The following is a 21,348-nucleotide window of genomic DNA, read 5'->3' as shown; positions in this document are numbered from 1 at the left end:
TTCATGGCCTAAAGGTCTAAGAACAGCTCAGCATGTTCAAAAGCAAAACCCATGTCAACCTGAATAAAGCTTCAGTGCAACTGAATGCAACCCCACTATTAAGTCAATGAAAGAGGAGCCAGGGTTGAGGGCTCATTAAAGCACTGGGCATTTGCAGAAAGGCCCTGACTGTGCACTTCTAGTGGTTAGGTGAATTAGCAAGTCAGGGAATTGTAACCTAGTAGTATCCCTAGGCACTGATGTTTCACCTAATTTCTCAATGATATAGTCTAGGCTTTATTAGTTTCCACAGTACAGACAAAGTGTTCAGAATGTGAGAACATAATGTACAGTTATAGAATTCTATAGGGTATGTACTGTAGTAAATATTATTTTATTAATGTATCTGTTACCATGCAAATTCACAAGGGCACCACCTGCACAAGCAGTTCATGACACATATAGACTCAAATGGGAGTTTGAGAAGGAAGGTTCTGGAGCAGTTGGGAAGATTTAAGGCTTAAAAAAAAAGAAAAAATGTAGATTAACAACATCATCAGAGGCACCTCATGGCTGAGGTGCAGTGTAACTCCCTTTCTTCTTGCATTCAAATACAGTTTACAAGTTTTCTGTTTTGCTTTGGCTTAGGCTCGCATATACATAATTGGTTGGGTTTTTGCCGTAGTTTCACGCCTGTGATTTAAATACAGGAAAGTATGGTAGATGGGGAAAACAAAGGAGAGATTTATGCTTCCGCAGCATGAAAGTACTCAGTTGAGTGAATTGCTTTTGGAAGCTTTTGTAGAGTGGACTAGAGTGGAACTGTTAGGATTTTTTATGTATGCCTTTTCTTCCCCCCTGGGAGCAATTTGGGAGAATAATGGTAAAGGCAGATTAATTGTTGCCTGTCTGGCACAATGTCATCTCTGTAGCAGTCTGATGTAAACACCACAGACTCATTATTTAATCATCTCTGTAGCGGTCTGATGTAAGCGCCACAGACTCATTATTTAATCCTAGACTTAGTGGCATTATTAATTGCGCTCAAAGAGTCGGAAAATAGTCTCTGTGAAGTCATGTTGCATAGAAAGCATAACAGGTAGTAATTTCTCCCATTCCAGAACTGAACAGTGCTAAAGGAAACTGAATAGGATTCTTTGAATCAAGATTTAATTTGCATAATGCATGGTAAGCTGGCGTCTAGACCTGTATTTTACTGATACTGTGATGAACTGTTCATAAAGGATGTGGACTTTAAAAGACATTTGAACGGTGCACACCACATGTTGCTCGTCCACCCAGCCCCTAAGCATATTGGCTCCCCACCCAGGGTTCATTTCCCATGGCCTCCCAGCCCATCCCATGGATGCTAACGAAGCCAAAGCCTTCCGTGCGTATAAAGATCCAGCTCTTTGCCATGAGCCAGCTCACTCAAACTAAATTACGTAGGAAATGTGTCTGGACGTTGCTGGTATGAGTTCACGTGAAGGCGCTGCTTATGACAAAGAGCCAAAGCAAAATCATCTGTGGTGATTCTTCTCAAAATGTTTTTTCAGCAGATTAGAGAGCATCTTTTCATAAGGGTTGGATGACTCCCTTGCCTCCCTTATGTACCTTACATTTGATGATTTGACATTTTTATGGCATGAGCCATTTGAAATCACAGGCTCTCATGACATTATGCTCAACATGGCTGCAGAGTTACAGGAGCTCCGAATGAATGGGTCATCTGTCATCTACGGGTGCACGTAGGTGACGAGGTCGAGGATGAGGAATGAGCCCCCCCTACACGCACGCACACACGCACAGTCGCACACACAGTCACACTCACACACTGGTTGTAAATGAGCAGAATATAGAGGTAGTTTGATAAACTATTAGTTTGTCTAGACATGAATGTTTCGGTGGAAGGCATATAGGAACCCAATATATCCATTGTCAGCGTTTATTGGATCCCCGTGGATGCAGTGGCGGCAGTGGTGTATAGAGAGAGTCGTACTATTTCATTTTCCTTTTTCTAAGGAGTCAACTAATCTCCCTCGCCTCCCTGAAGGTCAGATTTCCCTTTTTTCCTTTTTGGAAGGGGAGGACATTCTATGTGTATGTGTGGGCAGGGGGGGGGGGGTTGATATGTACAGTAACAGCAGTGAAAAGGCATGAAATTTGAAGAAGAATTTTTTTCCACATCTCAATAGGAGGTGGAGGCGTTTTCTTCCCCCTCCCTATGACAGAAGTGCAAAAGTTCAGTCTGTTTTATCCTTGACAGATACACACCCCGAGGTAAACCTCTACTGTTTGCACAACTGCAGTTGAAAATCCTTTAAGGTTGAAAGTGAATTTACAGAGTAAAATCAATTGGTTGTTTTTGCTAAGGCTTCTTTTCCCCTAAAAATCTGGAGATTTGTTATGTTTGTTACGGTTTGAGAGCAATACAATTTATGATAATGATTGGCCTTGAAAGTGCAAGTTCTGCTGACAGAAATAATTTAAACTTCAATCTTCGGAACGAATAAATGAATAAATATATAATTGAGTCTAATATAGTTTTATGTTGACTCATACACTTACTTAGACTTAGTTCCTCCCGTTCCTATTGGAACATTGGGAGACGAGTCCTCTCCATTTACTCCGGCCTCTGGCGACCCTTCTTGCTCCGTGCCAGCTGACACCCATCTCGCTTAGGTCTTCCTTCGCTGTCTGTCTCCATGTCTTTTTTGGCCTCCCTCTCTTCCTCTTTCCACCTTCTGGCATCCAGTCCATTGCCACACTTGCCGGTCTCTCTCTTGGCAGTCGGAGTACGTGTCCAGCCATTCTCCTTCTCCTTTCATCGATGATGACAGACAGTGGTGCTACCCCTGCCCTTCTCATCACCTCCTCATTGGTGATGTGGTCTCTCCATGAGATCCTCAGGATGGATCTGAGGCATCTTCGGTGGAAGACATCCAACTTGTTGGTGGTGTTGGCTGTCTTCGTCCACATCTCACAGGCGTAGGTCGCTGTTGGGATGACCACTGACATGTAGAGGCCTAGCTTGGTGGCCGTAGAGATGATTTTAGACGACCAAATGTTGCAGAGACGCTGAAACACTCCTGCAGCTTTGCCAACTCGGTTGTTGACGTCTTTCTCCACGTCTCCTGTGTTCGAGATGTTACTTCCAAGGTACGTGAAGTTGTCAACGTACTCTATGTCATGTAGGCCTATAGTGAGTGGTGGAAGGTGTTGGTATTGTCTTTTCTTGGCTTATCCGTAAACCGACCTTATCCCCGTGCTCATGGAGACTGTTGGTCAACTCTTGGAGTGCAGGCTGGGTATGACTTAACAGAGCCAAGTCGTCCGCAAAGTCCAGATCGGCTAGTCTGCCCCCTCCCCACTTGATACCGAAGTTTTTCCCGGTGACGGACTTCCTCATCACAAAGTCAATTGTAATGATGAAGACCAGCGGTGACAGAATGCAACCCTGTCTTACACCGGTCACGATGTCAAAGTCATCGGTTGTGCCGTTGTTGGTTTTGACTCTGCAAGTGGAGTTGTGGTACAGGGACCTGAAGATGTTCACGTACTTGGGTGGTACACCATACAGCTGGACGATCTGCCACAGTGATTCCCTGTGGATGCTGTCGAAAGCTTTTTTAAAGTCGATGTAGTTGATCATGAGGGGTGTCTGAAGCTCTTGGCACTGCTCAATGATGTTGCGAAGAGTAAAGATTTGTTCGGAGCAGGACCTTCCCTTCCTGAAGCCAGCTTGCTCTTCCCTTAGGATGTTGTCCACCTCCTCTTTAAGGCGTTGGAGCAATACACTGCAGAATACCTTGCCAGGGATAGACAGCAGTGTGATGCCCCGCCAGTTGTTGCAGTCCGCGAGGTTTCCCTTCTTGGGCAGTGTCACAATGACGCCACGTCTCCAGTTGGCTGGAACTTCTTCAGCATATTCAAATCATGTTGAACAGGCTAGTGAGGCTCAACAACGTCTTGGCCGTGCTTCAACAACTCGGCGGCTACCTCATCGAGTCCCGGTGCCTTGTTGTTTTTGAGGCTCTTGACTGCTCGTACAACCTCAGTCCCGGATATTTCTCCTGAAGTAACGTTCAGAGTTGGAGCCGGTGTTTCGTGATCGAAATTGAAGAGCATGGAAGGTATTGGCTGATTGAGAACCTCCTTGAAGTGCTCCACCCACCTTGCCTCCTGTTCTTCGTCGGTCAGGAGTACCCTGCCATCCTTGCTCCTGATTGGCACACCGGAGCTGCTCCTGGAGCTGGTTAGCTCCCGCACGATCCTGTACAACGTTTTTGTGTTGTTCTTCTCCGCTGCCTCCTGTGCCTCTCTTGTTTTCTCCTCTAGCCACCGTCTTTTATCATTTCTGCAGCTCTTCTTCACTTCCCTGTCCAGACGCCTGTACTCCTCGTCTTCCATCCTCCAACTCCGGAGTCTCCTCTTCTGTTCTCTTATTATCTTGGCCACCTTCCTTTCATCGATCAACTTCCATGTGTGGTCTGTTATCCACTTTTCCTTGTTGGTACCCCTCCTTCTGCCTAAAACTGCCTCTGCAGTCTCAGTGATGGCACGTGAGAACAGACTCCACTGCTCCTCAATGGTTGAAGGATGTTGTGGTACCGCAAGCTTCTTGCTCAACTCCTCACGGAAGCTTTCTCATACGTTGTTATTCTTCAGCTTGTCCACCTTCTTTAGCTTCAGCCTGATTTTACCCACCACAAGGAAGTGATCTGATCCTACATCTGCACCTCTATAGGAGCGAACGTCTAGCAATGACGAGCGCCACCTTGTGTTGATGCAGATGTAGTCCAGCTGACTCATACACACACATTCCTAAATGTCAAATAACCATTAATCATATATATTCTTTGAGGGGTGCTAGCCCCTCTTATATCCACAAACATTAAATTCCCATTGACAATGAATGGACAATTAACATCATAGTGTCTGAGCAAACAGACATAGTGTTTATTTTACGTCATGATGATTTTATTTTATAAAGTTATTTTCCTAGCGTATGGATCATAGCATGGTTTATAGAGGACTCTCCTCATCCTCTGAGCTTGTCCATCACGGTTGACCACCAAAGCCCCAAACGATTGTTAATAGCTTTGTAACTATTGAGATATATATGTTGTTGCATTCACTATTTCAAGCACGTAACCTGCTAGCCATAACCTACTAATATTGAACCTATAATGGCTGTTAGGGCTGTGTTTTTGGCAGGGCATGTTGTACATGATGACATATATTCTGTTTGTTTTCCTCTGCAGTATTTTCTTTTTAAAGATTTTTTTTGTGGCTTTTTTGCCTTTATTGATAGTATCAAGTGAAGATGGACAGAGAGAAGTGGAGAGACATGCAGCAAAGGTCGTCAAGAACGAGACTCGAACACGCGACACGCTGTCAGGCCAAAGCTTATATGTGGCATGTGCATGGACCACTTGGCCAGCGGGCGCCTCCTCTGCAGTATTAAGCATTTCCTAGAACGTGTCTCTCTTTGACACTTAAAGAATAGAAGCCTGATAGGCAACACATTTGCGCTGGCCACTACTGTGTGTTTACAAGAGCAACCCGAGAAGCAGGGAATCTGAGAGACTGGTGCCGAGTGAGCGGGTGAGGGTTTGGATCTGGGTATTTTCAACACTGGAATCCCATGGGTTATTCCTGGATCTATATCCTCGGACAGGGCATGTCTCAAGATGGCAACCCACCTGCCCAGAGGCCCCCACCACTGGTGTACTTTAAATGACACAAAAGGTCAAGCGAGCTTAGAATGAAGAGGATATGGTTATTTAACATCAGAATTATTATGTTTACTAGTGTTATGGGCATTGTCAAATATGATTTTGGATGGTGCTAGCATGCTAACAAAGTTTCCTGCTGCCCGCCTGGAACAGTGTTAGGTCAGATGGGTTCCACTTGCCATAGGACTCGGAGTGGATCACCCATGCATGTTGGCATGCAATATTCGATGGATGCCCATTTCGAGCTACTTCCTACCAAGGCTCTTACGTAAGAAGGAACAGGTGTTAGTGATACTGTAACTGTACACCATTAAGCCCAGTGGAGGTGAAGGCGGGGCATATATAATATCAATGCAGTGTAACTACTTCCCCTTTCATGCCATGTGTACTGTATGTGTGTAAAGTATGGTTCATTGCTCAATGCCTGCTGCGTGTGAAGCTTTTGCTTGAGTGGCCCCTCTGCAAGCACCATCACTTAAGCTATATTTATTTGAAAGCCCTTCCACCCTGTGTGCCTTTGGATCAAGGTGGTCTATAGATGTCCCCCCTCACCCAAGGTTTCAGCCAACAGGATGTGATGGTGGGCCCAGAATGCAACTGGAATCTGGGTTCCATACTTGCTTTCCCCTTGCTTGCATGCAGAGAGGGTTTAGGCTTACGCTTTGGGGACAGACTCGCAACCACAAGAATGACTGGAGCGGCCCAAATGAGTTGCTCCTCCCACCAGTAACTGATCTCCTTGTTTGATTTGAGTTTTGCAAATGCATTGCTTATTTTTTTTTAGATATGAGCTGCTTGTGTGGCTATACAGTGAGTGGGTTAGTGCAGGAGTGGCTTAAAATCATGAAATATCCTGGTACCTTCTAAGCTTAGGAAATTGCAGGTTTTGTTTATTGTATACATCTGCAATGCCATGATGCTGGACATACTGTACAGTATAGGCCATTTCTGGTTTAAAGTGTCAAAGTTTGGTAGAACCTTGTGTTGTATACTACTTACCTGGGCATGATATACATCTAAGGCTTAATACGGTATTGTCAGTCTTCTTTATGTGTTTCTTGTGCTCCTTGAGTGATAAGTAGAGGCTCATGTTTATATATTGCTGGAATCCATTTTGTGTTTAGGCTATGTGCTAAAAGTGTGCTGTGATTTTGAGATATAGTATGCCTATTCAGCTATATATCTCAAGGTTCTATCAAAGTTAAGTATTACTGTAAAGGGATATTGCTTTAGCCAGTGACTAATGTTTACCTGATGGTTGTGTCTCAACCAGGGCGTCCTGGGTCGAGAGGAAAGAGAGGTCGCGGGCATCCAGGTACAGTAGGATGAATGAAACCTGCCCGTGTGTTACAACATGCACCGTCCTTCTGTAACTACACAGGGGAAGGGAAAGATTTCAGGTTGCACGCCACTCTCCCTAGTGGGTTGTTTTATGTGTAGCTGTCTGTATATGTAGGCTAGTATACTGTTCTGTACTTAACCGTACTGTGCTGTTTTGATAGATGCTCTCTGGTGGTGATATACTGTATCTGTCACATTTCAGATATTTTCATTTAAAGACTATTTAAGTCTTGCATTCTGTGATGAAGTCACAGTGAGATATCTCTGCTGCAACCCACCATTACCTGAGGGTTTCAGCACCCACTTTTGGTTTGGACGGTTACTTGCACTCAAGTCTGCGTGAACAAAAAGGAGAAAAGAAATCTCAAATTACTAGAAAAACACAGCCAAAAAAAAGGGAAAGGAAAGAAAAATGCCTGGTCCAAAAGGGGGAATATTTGTCACCACCGACCGCATCATGCTTTAACCCCTGAATGTTATCATTCATGTCAGACTATTTCACCAGGTTGCAGTAGTGACCACTGACCTTTACCTTATGCTCACTTCGTCAGTTTTTGCAAGTTATTGATTTATGGTTGGCTGTCTCTTTTTGAAACACCATACATTTCTTAATCTCTGAGTGCTTTTAAAGCAGGATTTATGACAGACAATTTGACTTAGGCGTCCTGTGTTACAGTGTTGCACCGTATTAAGGCGCTTGGTGTCCCTAGTGCCCTATTTCTGTCTCCTCCTTACCAAGTGCTAGTCTGCACGTCTGGCTCCAGTCAATTTAGCAGGAAAATTATCATTTTTTTTTTCTATTTCAAACTGTCTGTATAACCTCCTCTTAGTATCCCTCAAACTGTCTCGTTTCTCGGTGCCAACTGGTTTTCATTTAAAGGCAGAACAAAGTGAACAAATTGATCTGACAGCGGGACTTTCATCGGGGACAGACCAAACCTTGAGGAGCAGACAAAATAAGCCTGTTTAGAAGATAATGCAGGGGATTTGTGTTGACATTTCATGGAAGTGATTTGTCATTAGTGGTTTTCCTCGCCTCATTGTGATTGACGTAATGGCATATTTAGTTGCCCCCTACCCCCGCCTCTGTCACGAATCATCGGTAATTGATTTTGTCGGATGACTCTGGGCTTTCTGATTATACTTGTGTGAAAGCGTCATGGGAGCAATATTCAGTTCCCTTTTGGGTGAAAAGCCTACCTGAGCAGTCTGAGTTTGAGTGTGTGGCCCTGCCTCAATGTGTCCCTCCCATATGTTTTTGATGATCATTTTAAAACCTGGTATTACCCAGCAGGGCAGCCTTTTGATCTGGTCTCTCTCTATGGAGCCTTGAATAACCCGACTCTAAAGATAATAAACAATACATTTCCAATTTAAGCCCATTTGGACCTACAATAATGCAATAATTATTTTAACATTTGAGTTCATCGAGTTCAATATAAGAGTAGTTTAAGATATTCTTACTGAGAGTTAGAGTTTATCCCTGAATGGAAAAACGTCTCACCGCTTTGGCCAGATGCCTTGAATTAATCTGTGACTGGGCGTGGAAGAAGTGCTTAAAGGAACGACCCTGTTCATCTCTGGCACAGGCTGCGCATTGTATTGTCAGACAGCACCTCCCTGGCACACGCCATGTCCTTCTCTCTTACTTGCTCTCCATCTCCTGCCTTCTCTCATCAATCAATCCAAGGATTGATCGTTGGGCAGAATATCTGTCAGTGTAGCCAGGGTCATGAAAGGTTTTCAACAAGGCAAGGACAACTGACAGTATTTGTCAGATGTACTGTATGATGATTGACTGCATTAAAGGTACGTATATTCAGTGATTTCACTCAAAAAACCTTAGGTTTCGTTTTTGGCTGTGGGACCCAGCCTTTCGTCCAATCAGGATAGAGAGTAAAAAACGAAACCTAAGGTTTTTTGACCCCCAGGGGTTAACTGGGGACAGGGAGGAACTATATGGCCAGCACACTCTATAGTAGGGAGGATTATCACAACAAAACAAAAAAATAAGTGATATTTGAATTAAGTGAAATCACTGAATATACCTTTAAGGGCAAGTCCTCTGAAATTGATACATTGGTTTGTGCTTCAATGACGCGACATAGGTTCGAAAGCACCACTTGGCTTTATGCGTGGAATTAGCTCCTGCAGTACACCAAGTACTACACAACTACAGTATTAAGGCAACAGACAGACTGAATGCACCAGTGAGACTATAACAGGTGATGCCAAAGACTTAAATTTCAAAGCACTTTTCCTCACCAGTTTTGTAGGTCTTGCTGAATCAGACATAACACTTTTATAATCCCCTGTTTGTAAATGTTAGAATGTTCTCAAGACATGCTCAATTTGAATTTACTCTACTATGAATCGGTCAAAAACGGGAAGTTTGCATGGGTTAAATACTGACTGGATTCTGAACAAATTGAATGCAGATTGTTTGAAACTCTCAATGCCTATCCTTAAGGTAAATTGTTTTTTAAATCACAGAAAAACTAAACAGTCTTTTTTTCTCTCTCTTTCTCTTTCTCTTTCAGGACCTCCAGTAAGTAGATGAGAAGCCTTGTGTGACCCGATTGTGGTAAAGTGACTGTTTTCTTTATGCATTTTGGTGTGGAGGCACTTTCTCTGAGGTTGAGTATTCAGGTTGGTTGATACCTGCGTCTTACCGTGCCTTGAATCTGAGTGTGTGACGTGTGCACAGGGCCCATTCATACTCTGTAAGTGGTCATAATGTTATATTACATTTCCACATAGCCGCACAAGTTCAGACTTTTTAAGGACTACTCTATCAAGCAATCACAGTTGAAAATGAGACATTTAGTGCTTAAACTACTGCTATTATGCATTCATTACAGTGTCCTAAAGGCTCATTGAGTATGAATGCCGTATTTGTAGTCGTTAATCCACACCTCAGCCAAACGTCCCTCCCTGGAAAGTATGATGGGTGATTTCATAGAGGAGATATCCAAGGTACATGATGTCAGACAACGAGGCGCGTTTTCCATTTTCGTACACTTCCAACACCACAGGAGCTGTAAACTCCAAAATATACTCAGATTAAACGTCTCTTCTGCACAGTTAAATTCTCAGTGTTAAACGCTGATTTTTACTGTATACGGCAGGGCCCTATCTTCAAAATAGTAAAAAATGCCAAATAAGTTTAGGGGTAAAGGGGTGTCTAGTGTCTACCCCTTATCCCTTAACTTATTTGCCATTTTTTACTATTTTGAAACACATTTTTAAATCGCCAATCTACATCGGCGAGTTGTGAGCTTGTAGATTGGCTATTTGAACTATTTTAAAAGCTTTTTCAAAATAGTAAAAATGGCAAATGGCGCAAGGGGTGGTGCAAGATTCTTTCATCCCTAAACTTCTGTGTCTTGTGTCGATGTAGATCGGCTAGTTGAACAATTTTCAAATGTTTTTCTAAATAGTAAAAAAAATGCAAAGAAGTTTAGGGATACAGAGTTTAGCACTGACGAAAATAGGGCCCAATTGCCTAGTCTGCCTTATGCCAAATCCCTATGATGTGGTATCTCATCCTATCAGTTGCGTATCAAGGCTAACCTGTAAGGCCAGTCTTTGCCTTTGGTGCCTTTGGAGGGATGTATGCAACTTGTTGGTGCTAAAATTGCTCACAGCTGTGACAGCTGCGTCCTGGCACTGAGCAAGGGTGAAGGGCCATGGCAATGATGGATTGTACTGGGACAGCCAGGGGGAAGGATGGAAGTGGTAGAGCCAGGGATAGCCAGAGACTGACAGGGTAGACAGGCTGGGTGTGTACCACAAGGGCTTCTGTAGGAATCCATTTGGGTCGTTGTGGGTACGTAGGTCAACTAAGAGGATTAATTACAGCTAGTTAGATGGTTTGATAAAACAACTAAAGTTACAATAGAATTATACAGTGCCTATTTTGTGATCAAAACGTAATGTCTGTCAAGCTGTTTGAATATTACAAATCTAAAATGTTATTCATCCTTTTTAGGCAGATTTAAATTAAGCTTTGGACTAGCCAGCTTCACCAAGCCAAAGTAGTAAACCATCTTATGAATAAATCAAGTAAACTATAGTATGTTAGTCTCATATATCAACTTTAAATAGATAGTTTAGTTGTTGTTTTGTAAATCTATGTTCCATAAATCTGTCTTCTAACACACTGGAATTAATGTGCACTTTGACAAGGGTGGGAAGTTCTGACAAGACAATTTGTATACATTATTCCAGGAATCTATTTACATAAGAAGCTTAAGCTAACACAATTACCCGAGTGATTCCAAGTGTAAAATGACGTGAAATTAGTCCTTTCCTGCTCTCCTGAAAACCGTGCGCTGTCGAACACACAATAACATTATCATTCTTCATAGGTCACATCACAGGGGCTTGGCCCTCTGCCCTCGCTCTGGCCGTGTGCGTTTAACACACTCTAAAACAATCAAGTGTGATGGGAAACACCCTCCAACGCTAATAAAACTGAACAGTGCTGCCAAATTGGCGCCTTCAAAAGCTGTCAATCACAAACTCAACAAACACAGTAAGCCACCATTTAACACCATCATGGGTGAAAATGGAGGGCATGTTTATTAAAGATTAATTGCCAATGCATTTTCATAGTCAGTTAGCCATCACCTCACATTGCTCTGATGTCAGTTTCTGGGTAAAATAACACCAATCAGAGTACAGCTAAGTCGGGCCTTTCTCCCACACATCCCAACTAGTTCCTTAGAGGCTCCAGAGAACCCAGGAGACTGTAGATCACCCGCATGATAGCCAAATACATCCCACCCCCTTTCTCATTCATTCAGCGGCACTTTGCCAAATGGGAGCCACATGTTGCAGGGCTACCGCGTAATTCCAATGAAGAGTTCCTTCCGGCGGTAGGGAACCCCTGACCCCTGCAGACGGCCCCTGGAGGCCCTGTAGCTTATGGGCAGGCACCCATGTGTCTCACTCGGCACCTGGCGCTGCACCTCACCACTGCCCTCTGACTGCCGGTGCCGCGTACGCGTAAGGTGCTTTAGTCAAACTACTCATCTTCTGACCAAACACTAGTCACTGGTCTCACTTGTTGTTTTAAGTGTCTGGCAGAGCATGTCACATTCAATAGATGGGCTGCTTACTGTATACAGCACGTAGACTCTAGAGTATGCACTGGACATTAGGGCTAAGTGATATGACATCACATTTTTCAAAAAGTTACAGGTACATAAGAGTAAAACATATTTATGTTTGGCTTCCTACTGTAGGCTACGGTACATACTTAATTTTGTCCTTACTGTAGCTTATACTCCTAAGCATTGTAGATAATTTAATGATTCCTCAGAAAGACATATCACATAGAGGCAATATATCATCAAAATATGGTCCTACTGTAGTTTTGCTGGTAGCTTTTGTTGCTGTTACTTAACTTAATTAATTTTGTCAGAATCAAAGCGCAATGAGAAATGAAAGGCGTGTTAATGTCTCTTCCCTCTAGTATAATTGAAGTAAGAATAATGACTTCCCTTCTCTCGCTGTCGGCCAGAACTCACCCACACACACAGACACACATTGGGATGGTCTAACAAAGTCTCTCAGGACTCCTCAGGGAGGAATAGCGATGAAATGCCAACATTCAAGTCCAGGAACTCCAAAAGAATGATCATACTTCTTAGTAAACAGCCAGTGTGTCTAGGTACAGTTGCCTTTTAGAAAATGTCAAGAGTTCCTGTTTAATCTTACAGGCAATTAGTTGATCATCCTTTGCCAAAGGCTTACTTACAAAAGAACCATTTATTTGTTTTCTTCTACCATGGAGAAGACAAAGCACACTTGACATTGACAATGTGGCCCCACTTCTTGAAGACGTCCGTAATTGAGTATTATTGTACTCACTGACATTGTACCCCTCTGCCTTTGTTTGTTGTGGAAGTCACTGAGCAGAAATGCCCTTATTTCGGCTTTCACTTAAGAGAGAGTGAGTTCAGTGTTTGGAAGTTCATGGTCAGTCGTGCAGGTGCAGAAGAGAGTTTAAGCCTGATTTATACTTGGTTGTGCATTGTCATGCACCGAAAATAACCAACACATTGCAACCCATTGTGACCTTGAAGATTTGCTATTTTTGGTGCAGATACTGGAGCACAACAGAGAATAAATCAGGCGTTAGTCTGTAGTTAAGATAGTTTAAAAATGCATACTGTGGCATGCACTTTCACAAAAATCTTTGCATGTTTCTATACTGATAAAAATTGTTGTGATCTGTAATGTTCATGAAAATCTTATTTGTTGATATGTACTTTCTGATATGTACTTTTTCTTTTCTTTATAGCATTTGACCTCGATTTAAAGAGGCATGTGATTGCATTAGCCATAGTTAGCATTCAACTAAAATCAATCACTTCAAGTAGCTACTTTCTCATGTATGTTTTTCTTCAGTCATGGAATGCTTTGTTGTCTCTTTTTTTGTCTGCCTGTTTTTGCTGAACCATCAAAGGTCAAAATAAAAATGTACACATACTGTACAATTTAAGTCAAAACCTTTACTATTATTAGGTATGAAATTGTGGTTTCAGTAATGCTTATCAACACTATTTTATTCTGGCCTGGCTCAGTGATTTGTTCTTTACCTTTTATGATATAGACTCTCTCTATAATACATTTACTCTCTCTTTTTTGTACCCATCTTCTCTCACCCTTTTTTCAGGGTCCTCCTGGACGAAGCGGCTTTCCGGTAACTGTCTTTTAACTTGTGTCCTTTCTGTACCTCCGTCTGGTTGCCTGTGTGAAGTATTGTCCAGTATTGATCTGTATCTCCGTCTGGTTGCCTGTGTGAAGTATTGTCCAGTATTGATCTTTCTACACTGGTTGCCTGTGTGAAGTATTGTCCAGTATTGATCTTTCTTCATTCTACCGAGAAGCTCACATTTCTGTGCTGGGTGCAAAAATGTAAGCAAATGGACCCTTTGTACACTCTCAAATGGATATATGTACTGTGCTATAACTGTACTATTAATAAGAGATACAAGTTATATAATTGAAAATGATGAGAGATTTAACTTGATCACGATTGGAATTAAAATATCAGTTGCCGGTTTGATTAGTTTGTAGCTAGATGTATTACTTAGTTTAAATATATGACAGCTTCTCAGTAGATCTCAGAGACATCAATGCAACAGACAATTAGTGTGCATACAAAGCAGTTTGCAAATGAACATGATTTGTCATGATCATTGCAGTCTGTTTGGTATAAACCTCACCTCCCCTGTGTCTATTGGCCTAACAGCTCCCCCCCTGATCAGCCAGCCATCTCTCTAACATGTCTTAACAACCATGGACCCAGGCCAAACCCCACCTGGTCTCCATCACAGCATGGCAACAGGAGACCGTCTAATATCAGATCTTTGACATGAGTTTGCAGCCACCCCACTCACCCCACCCCCCATCTCCGTTACTGACTAGCTCGATTATGAAACAGACTTATGAAACAGTCAGCAGAGGCAGGACACGGGTTTCTCACAGCAGATTATCTAACTAGCACCTTTTGTCAAAGATAGGACGAGAATCTTTACCAGACTTTGTGATTGATTATACCTGTCAGCAAGCTGGAAATGAAGTCACAAGTGGTCCTTGAGTAAATGAAGGGGAAGGATGTGGTTTTGGAAGCGGAACTGTCTGCTTTCAAATCAGTATGCAGTGTTTCCATAGAATGTGGTTATAGTAGATTTTTCAGCAAAATTGTTGAGTGATGATGGATGGATTGTAAGCACGTTGTTCCCTCTTTGTCTTACACAGCACACAAATACGGCGGCCACGCACGCACGCACACACACACACACACACACACACACACACACACACACACACACACACACACACACACACACACACACACACACACACACACACACAATATAATATAGTGTCTTTGCCACATAATTCTCCAAAATCTCCACATACTGTATATTTCAAACTACATATGGATACGGACAATTAACCCATTCTGACCTGAGATCAGATTCATACGAGGTTTCCGCCGGACACACACTGGTCTGATTAACCCATTCTGACCTGAGATCAGATTCTAGAAATGTCAGTCGCTCTTCGATTTTTCAAAAATAGCAGACCTACAAGCTCGTATCGCGCCACTCGGTGGCGCGATATGAGCTTGTAGATCTGCTATTTTTAAATAGCTAAAGCATAACATGATGCTGACACCAAAATGGGTGCCTGGTCAGAATGGGTTAAGCTCTGGGCTGTCTTACAGCCCAACAATAAGAACCATAACCGGGCTACAACCATAAAAGACATTAATGTATCATCATGCTATAACTTTATTGAAACTGCTGTGCCCTAAGCCCTGCAGGGATTTTCATTTAGCAATGCCCTGTCATCAATGTATATAGAAGCAAAAGCCATATGATTGTGTGTATATTTTACCAGTAGTAGCTTTAGTGTTGAGTGGGAGCTTCTGCAGCAGGCGTGTGTGCGTGTGTGTGTGTGTGTGTGTGTGTGTGTGTGTGTGTGTGTGTGTGTGTGTGTGTGTGTGTGTGTGTGTGTGTGTGTGTGTGTGTGTGTGTGTGTGTGTGTGTGTGTGTGTGTGTGTGTGTGTGTGTGTGTGTGTGTACTTGTACTTGTACTTGTACTTGTACTTGTATATTACTATAATTGTGAGGGGCAAATGTCCCCACAAATATAGTGGAATTTGGGAAACAGACATTATTAGCACACATTTCCTGGTCCTCACTGGATAATTATTAGGGTTACGATTAGTTGAAGACTCAGGTTGGAGTTAGGGTCAGACTGCATTTTGTTCGTTATTTAGGGGTTAGGGGCGAAACACTGCATGCAGCTGAATATAATGCAGGCTTTAGGCTTAGAGTTAAAAATGGCAAAATAATGGTTTTAATTGTCATCCTAAAATGTTGATGTCCTCTCAAGTATAGTAATTCAGACGTGTGTGTGCGTGCGCGAGTGTGTGTGTGTGTGTGTGTGCGAGTGCGTGCGTGCACGTGCGTGTGTGTGTGTGTTTGACAGGAGCCTAAGATCCAGCTGAGTCTCATTACTGCTGTAAATACGCCTGAGAGGCCTTAACGCTGCACTGCTAAGGGCCTGCATAAATCCTTCTGACTGGAGTGGAGCATACAGTACGTGTGTGGGTTGCGTTTGTCAGCTGTAGGCGTGCGCGTATATCTGTGTTTTATATGTGTGAAAATGGGTGGTCAGCTGTGTGGTCAGACACCAGTGAATTTGAGACTACTGAATCCCCAATAACTCTGAAAACCAGACTAGAGAGTGATAGGTAATACAAAAAGAGAGTGACACAAGAGAGCTCAATTGTGTGTGTGTGTGTGTGTGTGTGTGTGTGTGTGTGTGTGTGTGTGTGTGTGTGTGTGTGTGTGTGTGTGTGTGTGTGTGTGTGTGTGTGTGTGTGTGTGTGTGTGTGTGTGTGTGTGTGTGTGTGTGTGTGTGTGTGTAAAGTGGGGGTAAACGGTAAAGTAACCCTTATCTTTTTAAGGAGAAAGACCTAAACAATAGCGGCAGTTAAGTGACACATGGAGTGGAATTGTGTGGGGAGTTATCAGGTTTCTGTCTGCGATCTCCCGGAATGTTGTGTAACACAAAAACAGACTTGGCTGCTTGGCTGTGTGAGCTTTGAGAGCACACAATTCACCCAATGGGTGGAAAACCAACTTTAGTGAAGGTTATATTTTGTGGTTATAGAAAATAACCACTGTGGGTCTTTTAGGCACTTCATATAGCCCCCGACTCTGAATGAAAACAATCTTGTGGTATTGGTAGTGTTGTTCTAAAACCTTGGCTCAAATCAGGACCTTGGACAGAGATTTAAAGAGCCCCACTTCAGTCTCTGGAGACAGTAGTACAGCATGAAGTTATTTTTAAATGTCTCTCACTTATTGGTGACACACACCATCTGGTTTGGCTTCAATATTATACCGCAATGGAGTTTTTCAGGAGAGAATCAATTAATATTTTTCAGTATTAACCACTTGAATCCTACAGTATACTTCATTGTACGACAAATAGCAATAATAGCTGATCTACAAGCTCACAACACACCGCTATGCATCACGTTGTGAGCTTGTAGATCTGCTATTCTCGCAGAATGTTCGGCTGTTTTGGCCTTTGGGCGAAATGTTTCCCTACTGGTATTATGGCATGCCCCAGAATTGGATTGATGAGATTCAATTTATTGTCAATGTACAGTACAAGTACAGCATTCGTGTGGTTAATGATCAGAGAGTTAGAGTTTCATAATAAGCCTGTCTCAGACTTCTGCTCAAAGTTGTAAATGTCCTAGCATGAGGTAACATTGCAATAGTTTATGGAGCCTGGCCCAACGTGTAGGTCTACTACTGTAGCTACAGTAGCACAACAGCCAGCTCTGCTCCTGTGATGGCTCCAACTTCAACCACCCTGTACTACCCCCTCCAAAAACTCCTAGGCCCGTTCTTTTCCATGACGTGTCACAAGAGTGAGTCGTCAAACAGCTGTCATCACCAGCCAACTCCCCCATCCCTGGGCAGGCCTGCTATTGGGGCTGCGGGCGGCCCGGGCATATTAAAGGGCTCCAGGAATGAGCACCTTCATGTGATAAGTCATTTCAGTGTGACGTGAGTTTATGGTTGTTTGGGATAGTGTGAAAGAAGTCGATATGCAGGGCCAGACGACGTGCAAGCCTCGAGGGAGAAGGCAGGTCATTTGGGAATGCTATGCGATTGGCTGATGCTGTTGTTTGTTGTTGTTTGGCTTTTAAAACATGTCCCAAACTTGAGTCTCATACGTACCGCAGCCTCCACTGTTTCAAACCCTCATGACCTCTTAGGAATAATATCGAATTTGCAGATGGTGATCAAAACTACAGACAAGGTGTGGTCAGCTTGCAATCTTCATTTCAGGCAACTTCTATGATTCAAGTTATTTCAGTATATAAGAACTTTGTTCTTAAGCAAACCAATATTCTTGGGCATGGCTGCATCAAAGTAGTTAGTCCTATCACTGTGTAATGGCTGTAGTCTCATTTCAACATTAGGCATGTTGGCATGGTAGACTGGTTCAGCTTTGTATAGGTGGCAAAGTTAACCCATTGTATTAGTTTTGTTGGTCCTTAAATGGATACCATGGCTTTTAGAATTCTAGTCATGACAATTAAAAAGCATGTCACAATATGGGGGAAATGCTTTGTTACTTCAATGAATCATAGTTGAATGAATTCCAAATAATGCTTACGTGCCAATTAAAATATGACTAATGGTCAGTTTTCAGAAGTATTCTTTTCTCATAATGTGACTAAATAGTGCTTACAGAAACAGTGTGACAGACTGTAATTCGGAATGTTATGGTATCCCTTTAAGAGTTAATTTGTTAGTTTTATTTATTATTATTAACTGTCCTTTTGACTTTGCGTTGCTGAATAGGGTGACAAAGGAAGTATGGGAATCCCAGGAAGAATGGTGAGTGATTTGGGATTGTGCAGAAGGTGTAGCTTGTAGAAACTGTAGATCCACATATAAGCAAATACTCCAGTAAATAAATACATAATGCTTAAGACTTAATAATAGAATAGACTGTATCATGACTTCAAAGGAAAAGGATGACATTGTCTTCAGTAAAAGGGAACCAAAAGACATTCTATTCCCTTTTCTTAATAATCCATTAGTACAGGTATATGCACGACTACTATTAGTAGGGCCTATAATCCCACAAAGAGTCTAATATAAATATAGTACAGTATATTATGTATATTATACTGTATAATTTCCACCTTTGGTGCCCCTTTTATAAATGGTGCAGGGATCGCAAATTATGGGAATGTTTTGTTCTGACACTACAACTTTGCAAATACAGCTCTAACCTGCAGTTAGGACATTCATAACTGCAAACATGTAATTGTATTCACATATTATGTTATAGTTTATGTTTTCATGTTAGCTGTCTACAAACATGCCAACTTACTGAAATGACTTCATTTATTATATATTCATGAAGAACAAGCACATTGTGCTTGATTGTAAACTATCATTACCAGTTCCAGTCTCCCTCTCCATGTAATTTATTAGTGTTTGCACGCCTAATGTCTCACAAAGCTATTTACAGTAAGCCCATTTTTACATAATCTGTTTTATGCATTAGTCTTCAATACATATGTATATAAATCTTTATGACTGATTTGTCTTTTTCTTTGAGTCTTGGAAGAAGGGTTGCATACTTTTGTTTAGCCAATTCAGCTTTCTTGAGATAACATGCATTTGTCATTTACAGATATAAAGAACACATTTTGTTCTACTGACAAGCCAAAGCCTCCCCTTATATTGCAAACAGATTGCCTCATTCAGTAAGATTTGTGTCTGTTGTATATGTCAATTCTTCAAGGCAGTTACAGTATATCCCTACACCATATGGACAACATTTGACCACTATCTCTCAGCTGAGGACTTTCACTTATCCTCGTTCTTCTGCTGCTACTTTGGACTCAATACTTTCAAAACACTCCCGCTCCAATACGGTAGGCTTTTCGCCGTCTAGCTCCCGCTGTGAGACCAATGCAGAGTACTCACTATTTCAAACAGGGTTGAATTATGTACTTCTCAAGTACCTCCTCAAAGGCAGTTAGATTTTTTTTGATGGCTTATCCCTTACTTCCCTTGCGGTCTATGGATGAAATGTCTGTCTCGAAACAACACATCTCCCGTTAGCGGCGCCCACGTCTCCCATTGACCACACTGAGACCGATGCATGCCCCATACCCTCTCCATGTCTATAACACCAATTCCTCTCTCTCTCTCTCTCTCTCTCTCTCTCTCTCTCTTTCTCTCCTCACTTCACACCTCGTTGCATGCAACTGTGTCTGCTGTGACTGACTCCAGGGCTTAAAAGGACACGCAGGGGAGAAGGTAAGTTTAGGAGCGTCTGCCATTATCCAAGGAACCTGTTGAATAATCGTCAGAATAATAGAGAAGAAGGCAGGGGAGATATACACAAATCACAACTTATATGTATGTTTGCATAGTTCCAAGGTTTTGATTTGAGACATTTGAAAAATGTATTTGGTCATGTCACGGTCACAGACTCTTACATAGGACATACTGTAGTTGGATGAGTAGGTCAAGGTTCAGTGTGGTATAAATAGGGTGTCACCCAAGACATTGCTAAGATCTCTGTCTTAGTGGGTGGCGGTGTTGGTGGTTAGCAGTGCATACTTGTGCATGGTGTAGTGTATACAGGTAGCATTGATTTAAATCAGGGAACCTGGGCCTGTATTTTTAAAAGGGCATAAGGGTCACATTCTGCAAACCGCTTCCCAGCCCGGTTGGATTACCTGAGCTTTTATACATTATGAAACACAATAGTAAAGATCTGTCACAGAGTCTGAATGCTTTAATTTAAGACTCCCCAGAGAAGGTAGAAGGACATTTATGGAGACCACAGCAGAGTTCATGAGAAGATTCCCTGAGGGGAACGTGCATAGTATCAGAGGATTGATATAATGATGGCTGAATTGTGAGGTATGTTGTGCAAATGTTCCATCATATTTCCATCTCCAAAAATCTTCCAACGTGTTCACTTGCACCCCAAAGACGTGCTTGGAGACACGGCACCCTATCATGCTCTGAAGAATTGTGCCTGCCATTATTGTGACCTCCTGAATCCTGACTCGCCACATTTGCAAAAGCAATCATCTCATCCATTTCGATATTTTTGCTCGTATCAAAGCCAGAAGCAGCAGCTTTTTCAGATTGACTTTTCATCAAATGTGAGGTGATTTATAGCGTGCTGGGATGTATGTGCGATGAAACAGGAAACATGCGTCACATTCTGCACTGTCACACTGTAATAACAAAGAAACTTACTAGCCAAGCGTCAGTCAGCCAACACAGTTGTTGTGTTGGCCTCTAGGAGCCATTTATTGACCAGTGAGAAAACAGAAATAACGTTCTGACCACCAGAAAGTGGAGATCCAGATGATGTAGCGTACGTTTTTGGTAACTCTTGACAGATTTGTATCCAAAAGAATCCAACGGCTTCCATTTGCTTCAAGCAGCGGTTGTTTTAGGGAAGCACACGGTAATATTGGAGCCGGGGTTTCTCCCCTGTGGTTGGTTTTGCACTGTGGTTGCCAGGAGAGAGACTATAAGGAAATACAGTAAGACTTGGCTGCTGTTCAGCAGCACATAGGAAAGCATCTTCGCTAAAATTAAGACAGACAGTGAGACACAAAAAGAAACAGTGAAGATGAGTTTTTCCAGAACATTTCACTTTAAAACAAATGGGTTCTGTGGGTTTTGTGGGT

At 42.4% G+C, this 21,348-nt stretch overlaps 1 protein-coding gene across 18 annotated transcripts in view; it reads left to right on the top strand.

The window, feature by feature from the left end:
• Positions 1-13,749: 13,749 nt before the first annotated feature.
• col13a1 (collagen, type XIII, alpha 1) overlaps positions 13,750-21,348 on the top strand; it is a gene marked incomplete at its 3' end in the record, with an annotated part of 60,486 nt that continues 52,887 nt past the window's right edge. For all 18 annotated transcript variants that reach the window (XM_083774829.1, XM_083774840.1, XM_083774838.1 and 15 more), the window contains exons 1-3: positions 13,750-13,770; positions 18,476-18,511; positions 19,925-19,951. In XM_083774829.1, the coding sequence (XP_083630955.1) occupies positions 18,491-18,511; positions 19,925-19,951 (48 nt within the window). In that variant the 5' untranslated portion in view covers positions 13,750-13,770; positions 18,476-18,490. The remainder of the gene's footprint in view (positions 13,771-18,475; positions 18,512-19,924; positions 19,952-21,348) is intronic.

Source organism: Protomyctophum parallelum (assembly GCF_964188405.1).
Source record: "Protomyctophum parallelum genome assembly, chromosome: 10".
In the NCBI taxonomy this organism is placed as follows: domain Eukaryota; kingdom Metazoa; phylum Chordata; class Actinopteri; order Myctophiformes; family Myctophidae; genus Protomyctophum; species Protomyctophum parallelum.
This window is presented reverse-complemented; position numbering and strand designations above follow the sequence as displayed.